Raw genomic sequence first — 14836 nt, forward strand, 5'->3', positions numbered from 1 at the left:
GAAAGAGCAGTAGATCTGTACAGAGAAAGCTGTAGTAGCCACCTTTCGAGGTAATAACTTATAGCAGCTGAGGTCTCTCAGGCAAATACTAACTGTCAGCCTGTCACACACAGGCTCCTGTCTATAGTCTATGGTCATCAAACATTACTTCAAGCACTTCAAAACACTTCATCTATTTTTAACAGTCGGGCTTTGTTTTAAAATGCCAAGTTCATTGCAATGCTGACTTCCCCGAGCAGCCATCTTCAGCATCTTCTCTCTGAGCCCTCTGAATACTTACTACTCTTTGAGATTCTATTCACCCAAATTCTAATCCACATTATCCCGTACAGGGCTGTGGGGGGGCTGGAGCCTAACCCAGCCAGCAACAGGCACAGAGGGGTCATGCCCTGGACAGGATGTGTCTTCAAGAGTGATTGTGATTGTCATGTGTAATAAGGTAGACCATGACAAACGTTGTAGTCAGTGGGTGTTTAACCCAGATGTTATTCATTCTTACCCCTGTAATCCCCAAGTGAACGATCAACTATTTGTCAGATTGAGTCAAATATTTTATTACTGTTGTTAGTTTGCTGTGCGTATTTTAGTTTGTATATTCTGAAGCAGTGTGCAGTAACTTCTAGTTATAGTATTCCATCCAGTTGATTCCTAACAGCCATCAAAAATCTTGCAATTTACTAAATGTTTCAGTAAATTAAAACTCTCACATTACTTATGTGTAAATATGTAAAATATCTAAAAAAAAGAATTCACACACGATGAGGTCCTACCCTCAGTCACTCAGTGACATCAGAAATCCATGCTCATCAGTGGGTTGTGGCTCCTCTGAGAGACTCTAGAAGGAAATGAGAGAGGCTGCAGCTATCGAGTGACCCTGAAGCCACAGAAGCAGAAAGGTGGTTTAGTTTGAACGCGAAACAGAGAAAGTCTGCTTACAGTTCATCACTTCAGAGCAGCAGTAGAGCTTGGAAACGGTAACAACTTTGTTTGTGTTGTATACAGCGGAAAGAGCTTATATTTTCAAAGTGGTTTAAGTAAGAAACCAGCTTAGGTCTGCAACTAAAGATAAAAATGACTACATCAAAATCAATTAGGGCTCAGAAGTGATCTAATCACTATTTTGTTTAATTTCCAATCTAGTATGCATAGTTTTGGACAGGTCGGGTGCAGTTTGCCTTGAAGATTAAGAAGACACAGAGGGCACCAGTATTCCTGCTTCCAGAGCCCAGGTAAGCTCTTCCTCGCGTGTGCTGTGACAGAGGAACTGTAGAGCGACTGCACAGTTCAACGGACAGACATAGTTCCAGTTTCCTCTTAACTTTCAAAACACATTTTAGATGAGAAAAGTTAAAATAATTAAGAATCCTGTTATTGTTTTCCTCTCAAGAAATACACATTTTAAAATGGTATATGGTGGAACTATAAGACTCTATGGTTTATTTGGGAGTATTTTACTTCTCTTTATAGACCTGCATTGATTCGAGTCAGGAATTTGATTAAGACTTCTTTTTTTCACCTTAGAAATAATGCCCGCATTGGGCAATTTCTCTCAATGTCTGATGCTGAGTGCCTGATTCATGTATTTATAATATCAAGGCTTGATTTCTGCAGCTCTTTACTCTGTGGGCTCCCCAACACTCCTCTCAGTTAATGTGACCTTATCTTGTTTGTGTCTGTGCTGCTCCTTGACAATCATTAGACCCCAGTTTACCTAGGTACACTAAGGGAAACTTTATAATTTTCCCACCAGACCTCAGCAAACATCCTGTCTGCTTTGAAGCTACAGTTGAAGTGTTTATTCCATGCAAATGTAGTCAGTGTGCTTGTTTCGTGTCCTATATATTTAATCTGGTTTAGTAATACCAGTCCTCCCTGCAGATTTGCATTCCTTATCATTATACCAACAGCAGCAGAGAAAACATTCCCGCTTCTCTTATTCATAGGAGCAACAATGGAAAACACACACTCCTTGGTTACACAAGAGCGTATATTCCTGCTGAGCAACAGTTGAAAGTTTCAGTTTCGTTTTGTCTCAGAAGAGATGAGTTTCAACAGCATCCAAAGTTACAGCAAGTTCACATGTCATGACACTTCTTTTTCAAATTGGCTTGACTGTGGACTTTCCCCCATCAGCTGATGATCATGAGATAAAACTCAGAAGAAAAGGGAATTCACCACAGGCTAGAATACATGGGGAGAAGGGAAAAAGTCCACTAGCAATGACAGTTTTCTTGTGCTCCTAAAATCCAGCTTATTCAATATAATGTAGTATGTAGAGCGATTACACAGCTAGAAGCCTTCTGCATGGGCTTAACATTCAGTGCAGTGCTCGTGCTGTAGTGTACTACAGTATGTCCGTGCCTTGTGTTATTGCACACTAATCATTCAGGTTTGGAAAACAGCGGCTGTATCATGCCAATCTCACCAGCTGCTTGTTTAATTGGAGATCTTTAATTTATTTACTGATCCTTTAACTTCTGTCACTTACTGTACAACAGCAAGAAAAGTGGCGATGTTACTGACTTGTAAGCACAGGTTAACCAGTGACTATTTTCTTTTGTAAGACATACAGTACCAATGAGCATAGGATATGTCCCATCACTGTTCTCCAGACTGATACTAGAGCAGCAGTATTTTTAGTGGTGCACATTCTGGGGTCCAAATTTTGTACATTCTTTAAATGAGATCTTACTAGTGCATTGCACTATTTAACATAGTATTCCCTTCATTTAAACTGTATATATTCTAACATTTTGCTGTCTGTTTAGACTTCCTCCAGGACAGGAGTCTCCAGCCCTGGTCCTGGAGATTCCACTGTCTTGTAAATCTCCTGCGATTGGCTCTTTCAAAAGACCATTTGTTTAAGGGAATTCCAGCACTTTAAGGCTGAAAGATCTTCACATTTTGATTCAATTGACCTCGTAATTATGTCATAAATTCCAAGTTTTGTCATTTAGTCATAGTGGCATCTCTGTGGTAGACTAGGTCTGTTTCATACCGGTATACAATACAAACATGCTTTTGATTTTTTCACATGTATCAAGACTAATATAAAGTGGATTTGTAGTAAAAACCCCTCTGGATAAATTGATACTATTCTATCTGAATAGGCATATGCAAGAATAATTAAGAACTGTGTAGATCCAACAGGCTTCTGGCTTATCATGAATGACTGTTATTCCGGGTCTTGGGAGTAGAGTAAGGGTTGCTAAAGTAAAAATGGAAAAGCCGGACTCAAGTAAAGTAAAACTCACGTACTGGATAACAAATCCATTGGTTCATTTGGTTTGAGAGTTTGGGGGAAAATGACCAAATCCTGTCACAGCGGAAGGCTTGGGTGCAGAGATGGTAGATTACCTGGCAAAATCCAAAGGAAGTCAGAGACACAGGGTTTCTGGAGTTAGACCATGTAATACTATTCCCCGGGCTGCAGGATCACGACGGCAGCCATAGTGCGCCAGAACGCTCCCCACACACCAGCTTTCAGGTGGGAGGAGAGCAGAGTGTTGACGCCAGTTCAAAGAAGGGAACTATTAGGAGGCAATGATTAGTAAAGACCCAATGGGAAATTTGGTCTGGACACCAGGGTAATACCCCTACTCTTTTCGAGAAACACCATGGGATTTTTAATGACCACAGAGAGTCAGGACCTCGTTTTTACGTCTCATCCGAAGGACGGCGTCTGTTTATAGTACAGTGTCCCCGTCACTATACTGGGGCATTAGGACCCACATGGACCGCAAGGTGAGCGCCCCCTGCTGGCCCCACTAACTCTTCCAGCAGCAACCTTAGTTTTTCCCAGGAGGTCTCCCATCCAGGTACTGACCAGGCTCACACCTGCTGAGCTGCAGAGGGCTGCCAGTTGTGAGTTGCAGGGTGATATGGCTGCGTATTGTTTAATTTATCTCTGATTATTTCAGCACTTTGCTATTGGACGTCTCCAGATGTTCCTCCTGAAGGCAGTCAGGTTCCTGGTGGTGTCCCCACAAAAATGTTCTGTGTTGGTGAATCTTGCTTCCAGACCTTTTTCCTGTCCTCTGTGTACATCATCTGCCAAGAAGATTACGCAATCTGACAATGGTGAGCAAATAATCATAACCCCCCAATTTGAAAAGATTTTCCCGAGAATGTACCCGAGTGGTTGGTATAATTAGAGGGACGTGAATTCTCTGGCACAGCTTTGATGAAAAAAGTAATAATTCAGGCACACTTGGTTAAACAGATATTAATTAACAATGGCCATGCACACACTAAACTACACACAACATAAATGTACAACACACAAGTTTCCATATGTGCAAGTTTACAAACAAGGTGTTTCAGAGACCTGCCTCTACTGTAGATCACTCCAAAATCCCCAGACTGCTATCAAGTATTTGACTGTTAAATAATGCCTACAGAGGCCAAAAGAAGACAGAAGCTTAACTTAACTAAGTAGAATACAACCTACAATTAAATATCAAGCTAACCCACTAAACAGGAGAGGCTGTTTTAAACCGAGGGATTCTTCACTCAGAAACTTTGAGTTCCCTAAAAGCCACAGAATAACAAGTTCACTTAGCAAGGTCTAAATACTTAGATCCAGTGGGTTATTTTTGGATGATCTTGAACAAGGACCTCTCACCTGGAACGCGCTTCAGGTTCTCTCCTCCTGTCTCCCTCTCTTTCCTATGGTAGTGTTTCCCCCTTGTTCTGTCCTCTGTCTTTTATCCTACACTTGGTGCTCTTAATCATGTACCCAGAGCTTAATTAACTACGGTAAAGCAGACGATTCTTTTGATCAGTCTGTCTCACACCCAGCACAACTAAGTAAACGCCCCTTTGTTTGAAGCTCTAGGAAGTGGAAATGTTGATACTAGTTAGGTGTTCCCATTGCATCCTGATTCCTAGAGACCCCTTTATTGCCAATTACCTCAGCGTGTAACTTTAATACATTTTAAAGTTACATATTTGAATACATTTCTTCATTGGTAAATTGAGGCCAGTTTCTATACACCGTAAATATATTTGATTACAACTCATGTGCATGGAAGCAAACTTGTTAAAGTAGAGAACAAGAGCACTTCTTTACACAAAGAGTTGTGGGTGTCTGAAACAAGCTACCCAGCCATGCTGTTGAAGCAGACACCTTGGCTTCTCTCAAGAAACAGCTGGATGAAATCCTGAGATCAGTTATCCACTAACTCCTAGAAGAGCTAGATAGTCCCTCATTTGTAACCATGCTCTATAATTTATGCATTTAATATTTTATTAGTAGAAACCTGTCATCTAATTTTTAAGAATACTGTATATTTAACATGTCTGCACATCTTCTTTCTTCATGGGTGTAATTTCAGCTATGGTCCGCATTGCCAGAGCTAGTGGGAAGTATCAGAACTGTCTGGAGAATTTATCACAGCTGTCACCCACCAGAGTCACACACCTTCTGCAAGACAACATGACCAAAAGTAAGAAAAGAAGGATTTCTGAATACAGTATCATTTTAATCATTTTAAAGGGAAATGCTTCTGGAACATTCCAAGTTAAATTTGAAAAAAATATTTGAAGACCTTATCTCAAACTCTCTTTTTTACACATGACTGTGAAAAGCTATTTATAAAGCTTGTTTTTTTTTACAACGGCTATCACATTTCTTTTAATCTCATTTTGCGTTGCAGAACGTCCTACCTTCAACTATGACAAATTCTTTCAAAAGAAGGTTGAGGATAAGAAGAGTGAGCACACGTACCGGGTGTTCAGGACGGTGAACAGGAGAGCACAGGCCTTCCCCCTGGCTGATGAGCTCTCCGGCCTGCAGACCCCGGAGAGAGAGATTTCCGTCTGGTGCAGCAGTGACTGCTTGGGCATGAGCTGCCACCCCCAGGTTCTTCGCTCGATCTCGTACGTGCTTTAGTTCTCTACTCTATGTGTTTCCAGATGTCCAGAACGTATCATAATTCAAACCAAAGGGATGCAAGAAGTCCCAGCACAGTTCAGTGACTCTGTTACAGGAGCGCCTCTCTGGAGACTGGTCTCTCCCTCTCTGGTCTACATGCAATGCTCACAAGCAACGTCCATCCACCCAGTTTCAAACCACTTCCTCCGAAACACCCAGAGGAAAACCACAACAACACGGAGAGAACATACAAACTCCACACGGATAGCACTTCGGGACCAGAATTGAATCCAGGGTCCCAGCACTGCAAATCAGCAATGCTAACAACGGTACCACCACGCAAGTAACTTATATGCTGTAAAATATCTCCATCAATTGCCGCAAATGTTAGAGAACACACATTTCAGGACTGTTCATTTAGAATGAGGGCGGCGTCAGCATGGCTGTCTCGCAGTACTGGAAAGCTGAGTGTGATTCCTGGAGTGCTGTCTGTGTGCAGTCTGTATGTTCTCCTCATGTTGTGGTTTCATCCCAGAGCTCAAAGACATACTGGTAGGATAATTGGCTCTGGTGTGAGCATGTGTGTCTGTGTCTGTGACGGACTGGTGTCCTGTCCAGGGTGAATCCTGTCTTATGCCTGTTGCTTGCTGGTACAGGCTCCGGCTCCCCTGCAACCCTGTACTGGATAAAGTGGTTTAGGAAGTGGATGGACCTTTAGAGTTAATCTTTGATCGTTTGCAGAGATTTCCCTATGTGAGACAACAGTACGCCTTACTCAACTTAACTGTCACAGAAGGTCTTTGTGAATACAGTACAACAGGTGTTTGTCTCTTAGCTCATGCACAGCATTTTCGCACCACTCAAAAAATTCCTAACACAAAAAAGTGTTATTTCTGTCCTCAGGGATGCTCTATGGCAGCACGGAGCGGGATCGGGAGGCTCACGGAACATCTCCGGGACAAGCAGGTTCCACGTGGATCTGGAGCAGGAGCTGGCCGATCTCCACCGCAAAGATGCGGCTCTGCTTTTCTCCTCCTGTTTTGTGGCCAACGATTCCACACTTTTTACACTGGCCAAGATGCTGCCAGGTAGAACATTCAGCCTGAGCCGGCAGACCCTCCCATCCTTATTCGCCGCAGGACGGGAGCTTACACTCCGCTGAGTTGTTTGTGTTTTAAATCAAAAGGCTGTGAGATTTACTCAGACGCTGGGAATCACGCCTCCATGATCCAAGGGATCAGGAACAGCGGCGTGCCCAAGTTCATCTTTCGCCACAACGATGTTAATCACCTTCGAGACCTGCTGCGGAAGTCCCACCCCACCACTCCCAAGATCGTGGCCTTTGAAACCGTTCACTCCATGGATGGTAGGCGGCCATCTTCTTCTTTCAAGCCATTGCCTGCGCTCGGTCTCCTGCTGTGTAGTGACCAAGCTCCTTGTTCCGAACCCTAACCCACCTGGCTGTGAGGATGAGGAGGCTGGGACCCCCATGCAGAATGAGGATTGACCAAGGGGGAGTGTTACTGTATGTTGGCACAGTGTGAGTTTGCAGTTCCAACACCATTGTGTTAATGTCGATGAAACAGTGTTATTACACTAGGGAGTCTTGGCAGCTCGTGTCCATTTTCTGGTAGTTCTGTGAAGTGAATAACAAAGGGCAGACAGGTGCCATAGGTGTCCACTGCAGTCCCTGCCTTTTCTGTGATACAACAGGGAGCTGCTCGGGTGCCAGTGGGGTGGAGAAGGAAGGCAGAAGAGGAAAGCAGTAGGAGAGAAGTGGCTTATGTGAAGCAATTTTAGTTTTTCCAGATTTCCAGAAACAACGTCGGGAATGATTACAAGTGAGAGATGAGGCGAATGGAACTTGGCTGGCTGTCAGCTCTCCTGAACTGTCAACGTGCCCTCCAGTTAGCCTCGAAGAAATTCAAGAGCGAAACTTTGACCAATGTCCACGTCCGAGCTTTACCAATGCCATCTCTGTTCCCGTTTCTCTGTGATATTTGAGGTCTCAAGTGGGAGGGTGTCTTCCCATGCAGGTGCTGTGTGTCCGCTGGAAGAAATGTGCGATGTTGCCCATGAATTTGGAGCCATCACGTTCGCTGATGAGGTCCACGCGGTTGGGTTGTATGGACCTCGAGGTGGAGGAATAGGTGACCGAGAAGGAGTCATGCATAAGACAGACATCATCTCTGGGACACTTGGTAAGGATTCCTTGCTGTAACGAAAAGTCCAAGTGGCTTTAGATCCCTTACAGTATTATTACACAGGCAACAAGGGTGGACTTCTTCATGAACTTATTCTAGGGCACAATAACCATGCTGTCAGTTAGTAGGGCTTAAAGGGGAACTGCAGTCCCATTTTCACAGACCGGTTATTAAATCTTGAAACTGTAGAGTCTCCAATTTTTTGCAAACCACTGGTTTTGCCACCAGGACAGGAGCGAGAGATTGCGTAAATTGCGATCTGAAGAGGCCTTTCCTGCTCACTAGTCACTGTAATGACTAAAGTAATGCAGTGTATAAGCGAATAAATACAGGTTGTGCAAGAGACCGCAGAAGTGTTCCAACGTGATCTGCATGCAGAGTTAACAAGTAGGTAGTATTTGTCTTGAAGTCGAGAGTAGTATTTCTATTGGATTAAAAGAGAATTATTCACAAGCCTGCTTGTTTACAATGTCATAGAGCCGCTAAACCTCACTGGAAGTTTTGTTGCCTCGTTCTGAATCACAGACACTGAATAGTGACGCTGCACATACGTGGAAATTACTTCTATTTTACGATGTAAATTGGAGGTTTTACACATTACTGTCTACATTTTACTTTCATTGTGGTCTGAAACGCACTCATCAATGCCGATTCTTTCAAACCCCGAAATATCGAAATAGCGTTACACCTCCCCTTTTTAATGGCATTACTGGACCCCTAGCTACTGTAGGCTAATAACCTGAAACTGCACCCCATCCTCCTCATCCGTGGTTTCACATACTCGAGGCGTCGGCCCCGTCCTGGCCTGAGAGGCATTCCTGAAGCTTCTAGAACATTCTCAGAGGTTCCAACTGTCTTAGAAGCTCAATTCAAGATTCACATACCCAGTGTTTCCTCCTTGCTCCCCACCGCATCTCTCCTGCTTCCTCGCGTCCCTCACCTCTTGCCGGCTGCTTGCTGTCATTTCCTTCCTTTTGTTCGCATTTTTTGGGGGCGTTCTTGAATTCTCCGACACTTACCATGAACACATCGCCAGGTATATTTTTGCACACTATTGTAGTTTCATCACAGAATTCCGAAACATGCAACATTCCTTTTCAACTGTTAAATTATTTTTGTAGTTGTATATTCTTTGCTGCCGTTCAGGCATTTTTATGAGGTCAGTAATGTTAAAACTTGGATTTCTATGTCAAATTAGATGCAGTTTATCAAGGAAATTGATAAACATATATACTGTATATTTTGATTAAGAAAGAATGTTGGTAATTAGAGATGGGAAAATAACTAATGTGTCCACTAATTTAATTAATTTAGTCAGACTCCTGTGAAAAGCCTGATCATAACATTTCCTTTATAGCTGATTATTTGGTTTTGACAGATGAGCAATAGTCAGTGTTGTGACTCATGCCAAGCTATAACTAAAATATGTTTTTTAATGGCTATAATAATGGTTTTTCATTTTTATTTCATAAATGTGACTAATTTTCATTTGAAAAGGATATTTCTAGACATTTTCTTTTTTTTTAAGAGTTGTATTATTAAGCTCTAGTCATGATACTGTATGTCCTTGTGTGGAGTTTACCCATTTTTCCATAATTGAAATGATGGCAATTGGAATATTTATTTATATCAACAACCTATTGTCAGAACTACCACAAAAAAAGAAAAATGTGCAAATTATCCTTTTTTAAGTGTGGTTTAGATTTTCTCACTTTTAATAAGAGCCCCCGAATCTGAATTTACCACACTGAACTTTTGAGGTCTTGATGTTCCCCTTGTGACTGCAATAATATCCAAAAGAGAATAAACCATCAAAATGTTGCAAAACATTCTATTGTTGATGTTACTGGGCTGGAAAGAGAAAATTAATACAGCTCATTTGTAATGGCAGATATTTATCTTAATCTTTTTCTGAAGAAGGTGGGTTTATGCTTCAACATCATTTCAAGAAATAGGCCTTTATAATACTTGACTTAATCTTAATCTTAGTTCCACTTACAATGATCTCTTTTTAGGTAAAGCCTTTGGCTGTTTTGGAGGTTATATAGCCAGTACTGCCACCCTTGTGGACACAGTACGCTCCTACGCAGCTGGCTTCATCTTCACCATTTCCTTGCCACCGATGCTCTTAGCCGGTGCCAGGAAATCCGTTCAGATACTCAAGAGCGAGGAGGGACGTACTCTGAGGCAGAAGCACCAAGAAAATGTCCAACTGCTCACACAGATGCTCATGAAGGCTGGTCTGCCTGTGGGACACTGCCCGACTCACATCATTCCAGTCAGGGTAAGTCAGAGAAATCCTGCCCCGTCCATACAAACCTGCCTAACCGCTTCGTTCATGTTACTGGTTTCTGCAGTTCATGTTACTGGTTTCTGAAATTACACACAGAGAATAGGACACTAAATGTATGCCAACTTAACAAAACTGTACAGTTCAAATGGCCCATAAAAGTTTCCAATGACTGACAATTTGTGGGAAATGAATAAGAGTTGTACCCATGTCTAAACTGTCTTCAACGCTACAGCATGCGCATGTCCAACTATCCTCATCACTACAGCGTGCTCATGTCCGACTGTCCTCATCACTACAGCGTGCTCGTGTCGGACTGTCCTCATCACTACAGCGTGCTCGTGTCGGACTGTCCTCATCACTACAGCGTGCTCGTGTCGGACTGTCCTCATCACTACAGTGTGCTCATGTGTGACTGTCCTCATCACTACAGCGTGCTCATGTCCGACTGTCCTCATCACTACAGCGTGCTCATGTGTGACTGTCCTTATCACTACAGCGTGCTCATGTCCGACTGTCCTCATCACTACAGCGTGCTGATGTCTGACTGTCCTCATCACTACAGTGTGCTCATGTGTGACTGTCCTCATCACTACAGCTTGCTCATGTCTGACTGTCTCCATCACTACAGCGTGCTCGTGTCCGACTGTCCTCATCACTACAGTACCTGTCTCTCATGGACCAACCTGAATAGCAGAAAATACCATTTAACAGTTCCAGTTGTCAAACCGAGTTATAAGAAAATTATAAGTTTTTTTTTTTAGGAGAAAAAACAGAATAACCTGTAGTAAAGACACACATTTGCAGATACGAAAATTATAGAACGTTGAAAAAGCTCTTTACATATTAATGCCATGTATTCTTATCTTATTCAAATCAACTCTTTGTCTCAATTAAGGTGGCAGATGCAGCAAAAACCAATGAAGTGTGTGACATGATGATGAGGAGGCACGGTGCCTACGTGCAGGCCATTAATTACCCCACTGTCCCACTGGGGGGAGAGCTCCTCCGAATCATCCCCACCCCTCGTCACACCCCACAGATGATGAGCGACTTCACTGGTGAGACACAAAATGCAAAAGAGCTCAAATGCCGCATCTTCTCTCTATTACTTTTACCCCAGCAACGTTGACCGTTCTGTCATGTGAGGATCTTTTCTGCAATGACACTAATATCAGCTCCTGCGTATCAAATCACTTTTCGTTTGGGAATCTGACACATTAAATAGCTCTGCACATGTTGTTTGGGGGCACAGTGGTACAGTGGTCAGCATTGCTGTCTCGCAGTTCTGGTGGCCCCTGGGCTTAATTCCTGGGGTGCTGTCTGTGTGGAGTTTGGATGTTCTCCCTGTGTTTGCATGGATTTCCTCCTTGCTCTCCAGTTTCCCCCCACAGTCCAGAGCCATTGGCTGGTTAATTGGCTTTTTGGAAACTTGGCCCTGGTGTGATTGTGTTTGTGTGTGTGTGCCCTGCGATGGACTGACGTCTTGCGCCCGTTGCATGCTGGGATAAGTTCTGATTCCTCCGTGACCCTGTACTGAATAGAGCAGTTTAGAAAATGCATTGCTGTTGTTTGGTTTGAATCAATGTTTATAGAAGATGTTGTACTATGAAGAAAATTGTTTTTCATTCTGCCCACAGAACAACTGGTGGAGATCTGGAAAGAGATTGGTCTGGACCTCCACTCTACATCTCTGTAACATTCATATGCAACTTCATGGATTAATAAGACAGAGAAAAACTGACTTTATCCGAGCAATTGGATACTTCCCAGTCCTGGACATTCTCATATTTCCCATTGTCTGTCTCCTCTCTTCACTTCTGATCGTGTTAATAATAATAAGTAAAACTTTGAATCATTCTAAAATTCAGAAGACAGAAGTATAACATTATTAGATTTTTGACATTATCTGTAAATCATGCTGCTATATACTTTTTTGTTTCAGTGGGGGTATGATTTAGTCATGAGACTCTGAGGGCACTGTAAGTACTTTAGCTCAACGTGGCACTCTTGGTACTGTAGTTGTAGTTCTTAAACAATGAATAAAATGTATTTAGTTTTAAAAGTTACATTTTAGAGAAAATTCAGTTGTTTTAGCTGGTTGATATATAAAGTCAGAAAACTCACAATATATGAAGCTTAAAGATATAAAGTTTACATTAGCTCACAATCTAATTGCACATCTCAAGGCCGCTCTCAGAACGTGTGCAACAGTGAATATCACCTGAAGGGCTTGTCCAGCTGCAGCTGAGCTAAGGTACACACTAATGAACAAAAGGGACTTCTTGTGGTTTACTCTGGTTAACTAAATAAAGGATAAACTCTCAACAAGGATAAAATACAGCACAAACACAGAGAGAGGACAGGCCAGTAGGGAGAAACAGAGACAGAGATGCACTTCCTACTGCACTGTGACAAATACTCTGGGATTAGTCAAACAACAACTCCAATCCCAGAATTCCCACTCCTGCCAGATCAGAACTGTTTCTAATCCTACTGGGGGTGGAAACTCAACACAGCTGCAGCCCAGTATGAGATCTTCTGTCACAGCCTGAGAGACAGAGACTGAACTTCTCTCTCAATATTATTTTATACTCTATGTTTCTTTTGTGATACTTTTGGGCATCCATGTCATAGGAAGGGAGATTTAGTTCTGTTCAGGATCTGTTTATGATGCAGTTTTTTTTTCTCTTAAGGAACACAGTGTTTTCAGATTACAGAGTCGGAATTGTGGGTTTCTAGGTCTATAGGAAATAGGCCTCTGAAATGCGTTTTTACTTATAGTGTTACTGTGTCGCATTATGTAATTGTCTTAAATATGTATTAACAAAAATTGTCTATCATGTTTGACTACTCTGTCACCAGAACTGTGCTAGAGAATAAAGGGAACTCGTGTCATTTCTCACAGGGCTCACGTTTTTACCTAACACTTGGTTCATTTTACTTAATCACTCTCCCAGTTTGTAACAATATTATAAATAAGCCCCGGTTGGGATGTATCCCGCTTTGCGGCCGTTGCTTGCCGGGATATGCTCCAGTTCCCCCGTGACTCTGTATTGGATTGAGCTTTTTGCAACATATCACAAACTGAGTAATGTTCTATGAAGAAACATTAACGTTTCGGGATGGAATAGTTGTGACCTGTAGATCTGCGAGTATTTGTCTCACTGCGAGGGAAAAAGTTGTACCGGTTCCCCCATTGTGGAAAAACTATTCACGACCAAACACAGCCGTCAGAACTTGGCACGTTTTCTGTGAAAACGTCCTTAAGTTTTACGAAAAGACTAGATAATAACTACCCTGGTCCGACAGCAAGCGTATGCTAAATATATTCGTTACAGGCTGGTGATAATGGGAACGCAACTGGGATGGATAGGAAAACGGCACAGTAACGCCTCATTTATTCTGTTCTTAAACAGAATACAAAACGGACACTTAACAGTTCGTCCAGAACTCTCAGTCCGGAGTCCCTGTATTTCTCTCGGTCAGTGGAAGTTCTTTCAGATACTGCAGATTCGCGGTGTGTCCGCTGTACCTCTCCTGGCTCTCTCACACACAGGCTGGCCAGAGGCGCTCACCTCCACAATGAGCTCGCGTTTCACCAGGAACACGACGACTGACACCTGGCTCCTGTCAGGCAGGAACTCACGCTGACTGTACTAAAAAAGTCAACTGTTGATTCTGAATTTTAAACACCATCCACGAATCTGAGTTCGGGAGAGACTAATACTAATGAAGGCCAAATATTCATCATAATTTTACCAAAAAAACCCACACAATTATGGTAACCGAGGTGATGATGTTAAATGAAATTATCTCTAACGTACTTATATTTAAAAACGAGGCACATTATGTAGAACAATTTTAGAAATGCAGTAATTATATTTTATGATAGGCAACCGCAGCCTGTACTTCTTGAATGAATGATCATCTTAGTTGTGCCTTCACAGCAGACACGGGTCTAAATAAATTACAGTAAAATTATAATATATACTTTGGTAATATATTTTATTTATAAATATATAAATATGATTATTTTCAGTGTCAAAAATTCGTGGGCATTTATTTAAATCTATATTAAAATAACAGAAGAGATTTTTAAATGCGTGATTTTATTGCTCAACAATAAATTAAGTTTGTTCTTTCAAACTTAATTTGTAAAAAGACAGCTTGGATAAAGCATGCAAACCCCTCCGTGTTGCTGTTAGAGAGGGGCAGTAACACACACACAAGGTCTGACTCTCCCCGCTTGCTCCGCTGCTGAAATCTGGGGTGAAAATTACAGTCCTGCGCCGATTCACGGGCGTCTACCGGGCTCTTCAAAGGAAGCGTCACAAACCGAGATAAAGGAGGAGGTTCTCCAATATATTTAAAGCAAATAGTGACCCACAAAACCGTAAAAGATTTTTTTTCCTCCGACATTCTCCGGAAACACAGTTTTGTGGTGATGACTGATTATCTTAATTT

General features: G+C 42.2%; 1 protein-coding gene across 1 annotated transcript; it reads left to right on the forward strand.

The window, feature by feature from the left end:
- The first annotated feature begins 825 nt into the window (after nt 1–825).
- On the forward strand, nt 826–13271 carry LOC102685240 (5-aminolevulinate synthase, non-specific, mitochondrial-like). Its single transcript, XM_006629460.3, has 11 exons — nt 826–974; nt 1141–1229; nt 3921–4080; nt 5337–5447; nt 5658–5880; nt 6779–6963; nt 7062–7241; nt 7912–8076; nt 10095–10363; nt 11268–11430; nt 12010–13271. Exons 3-11 carry the CDS (start codon nt 3945–3947, stop codon nt 12066–12068), a joined length of 1491 nt encoding a protein of 496 aa, XP_006629523.2. The 5' UTR covers nt 826–974; nt 1141–1229; nt 3921–3944; the 3' UTR covers nt 12069–13271.
- The last annotated feature ends 1565 nt before the right edge of the window (nt 13272–14836 follow it).

Source organism: Lepisosteus oculatus, chromosome 1 (assembly GCF_040954835.1).
Source record: "Lepisosteus oculatus isolate fLepOcu1 chromosome 1, fLepOcu1.hap2, whole genome shotgun sequence".
Classification (NCBI taxonomy): Eukaryota; Metazoa; Chordata; class Actinopteri; order Semionotiformes; family Lepisosteidae; genus Lepisosteus; species Lepisosteus oculatus.

Excerpts from the sequence above, each read along its gene's own strand:
- LOC102685240 (XM_006629460.3), top strand. The coding sequence starts at position 3,945 with ATGTTCCTCCTGAAGGCAGTCAGGTTCCTGGTGGTGTCCCCACAAAAA. Across the intron at positions 4,081-5,336 it reads GATTACGCAATCTGACAATG|CTATGGTCCGCATTGCCAGA; the intron begins GTGAGCAAATAA and ends GTGTAATTTCAG. Across the intron at positions 5,448-5,657 it reads GCAAGACAACATGACCAAAA|AACGTCCTACCTTCAACTAT; the intron begins GTAAGAAAAGAA and ends TTTGCGTTGCAG.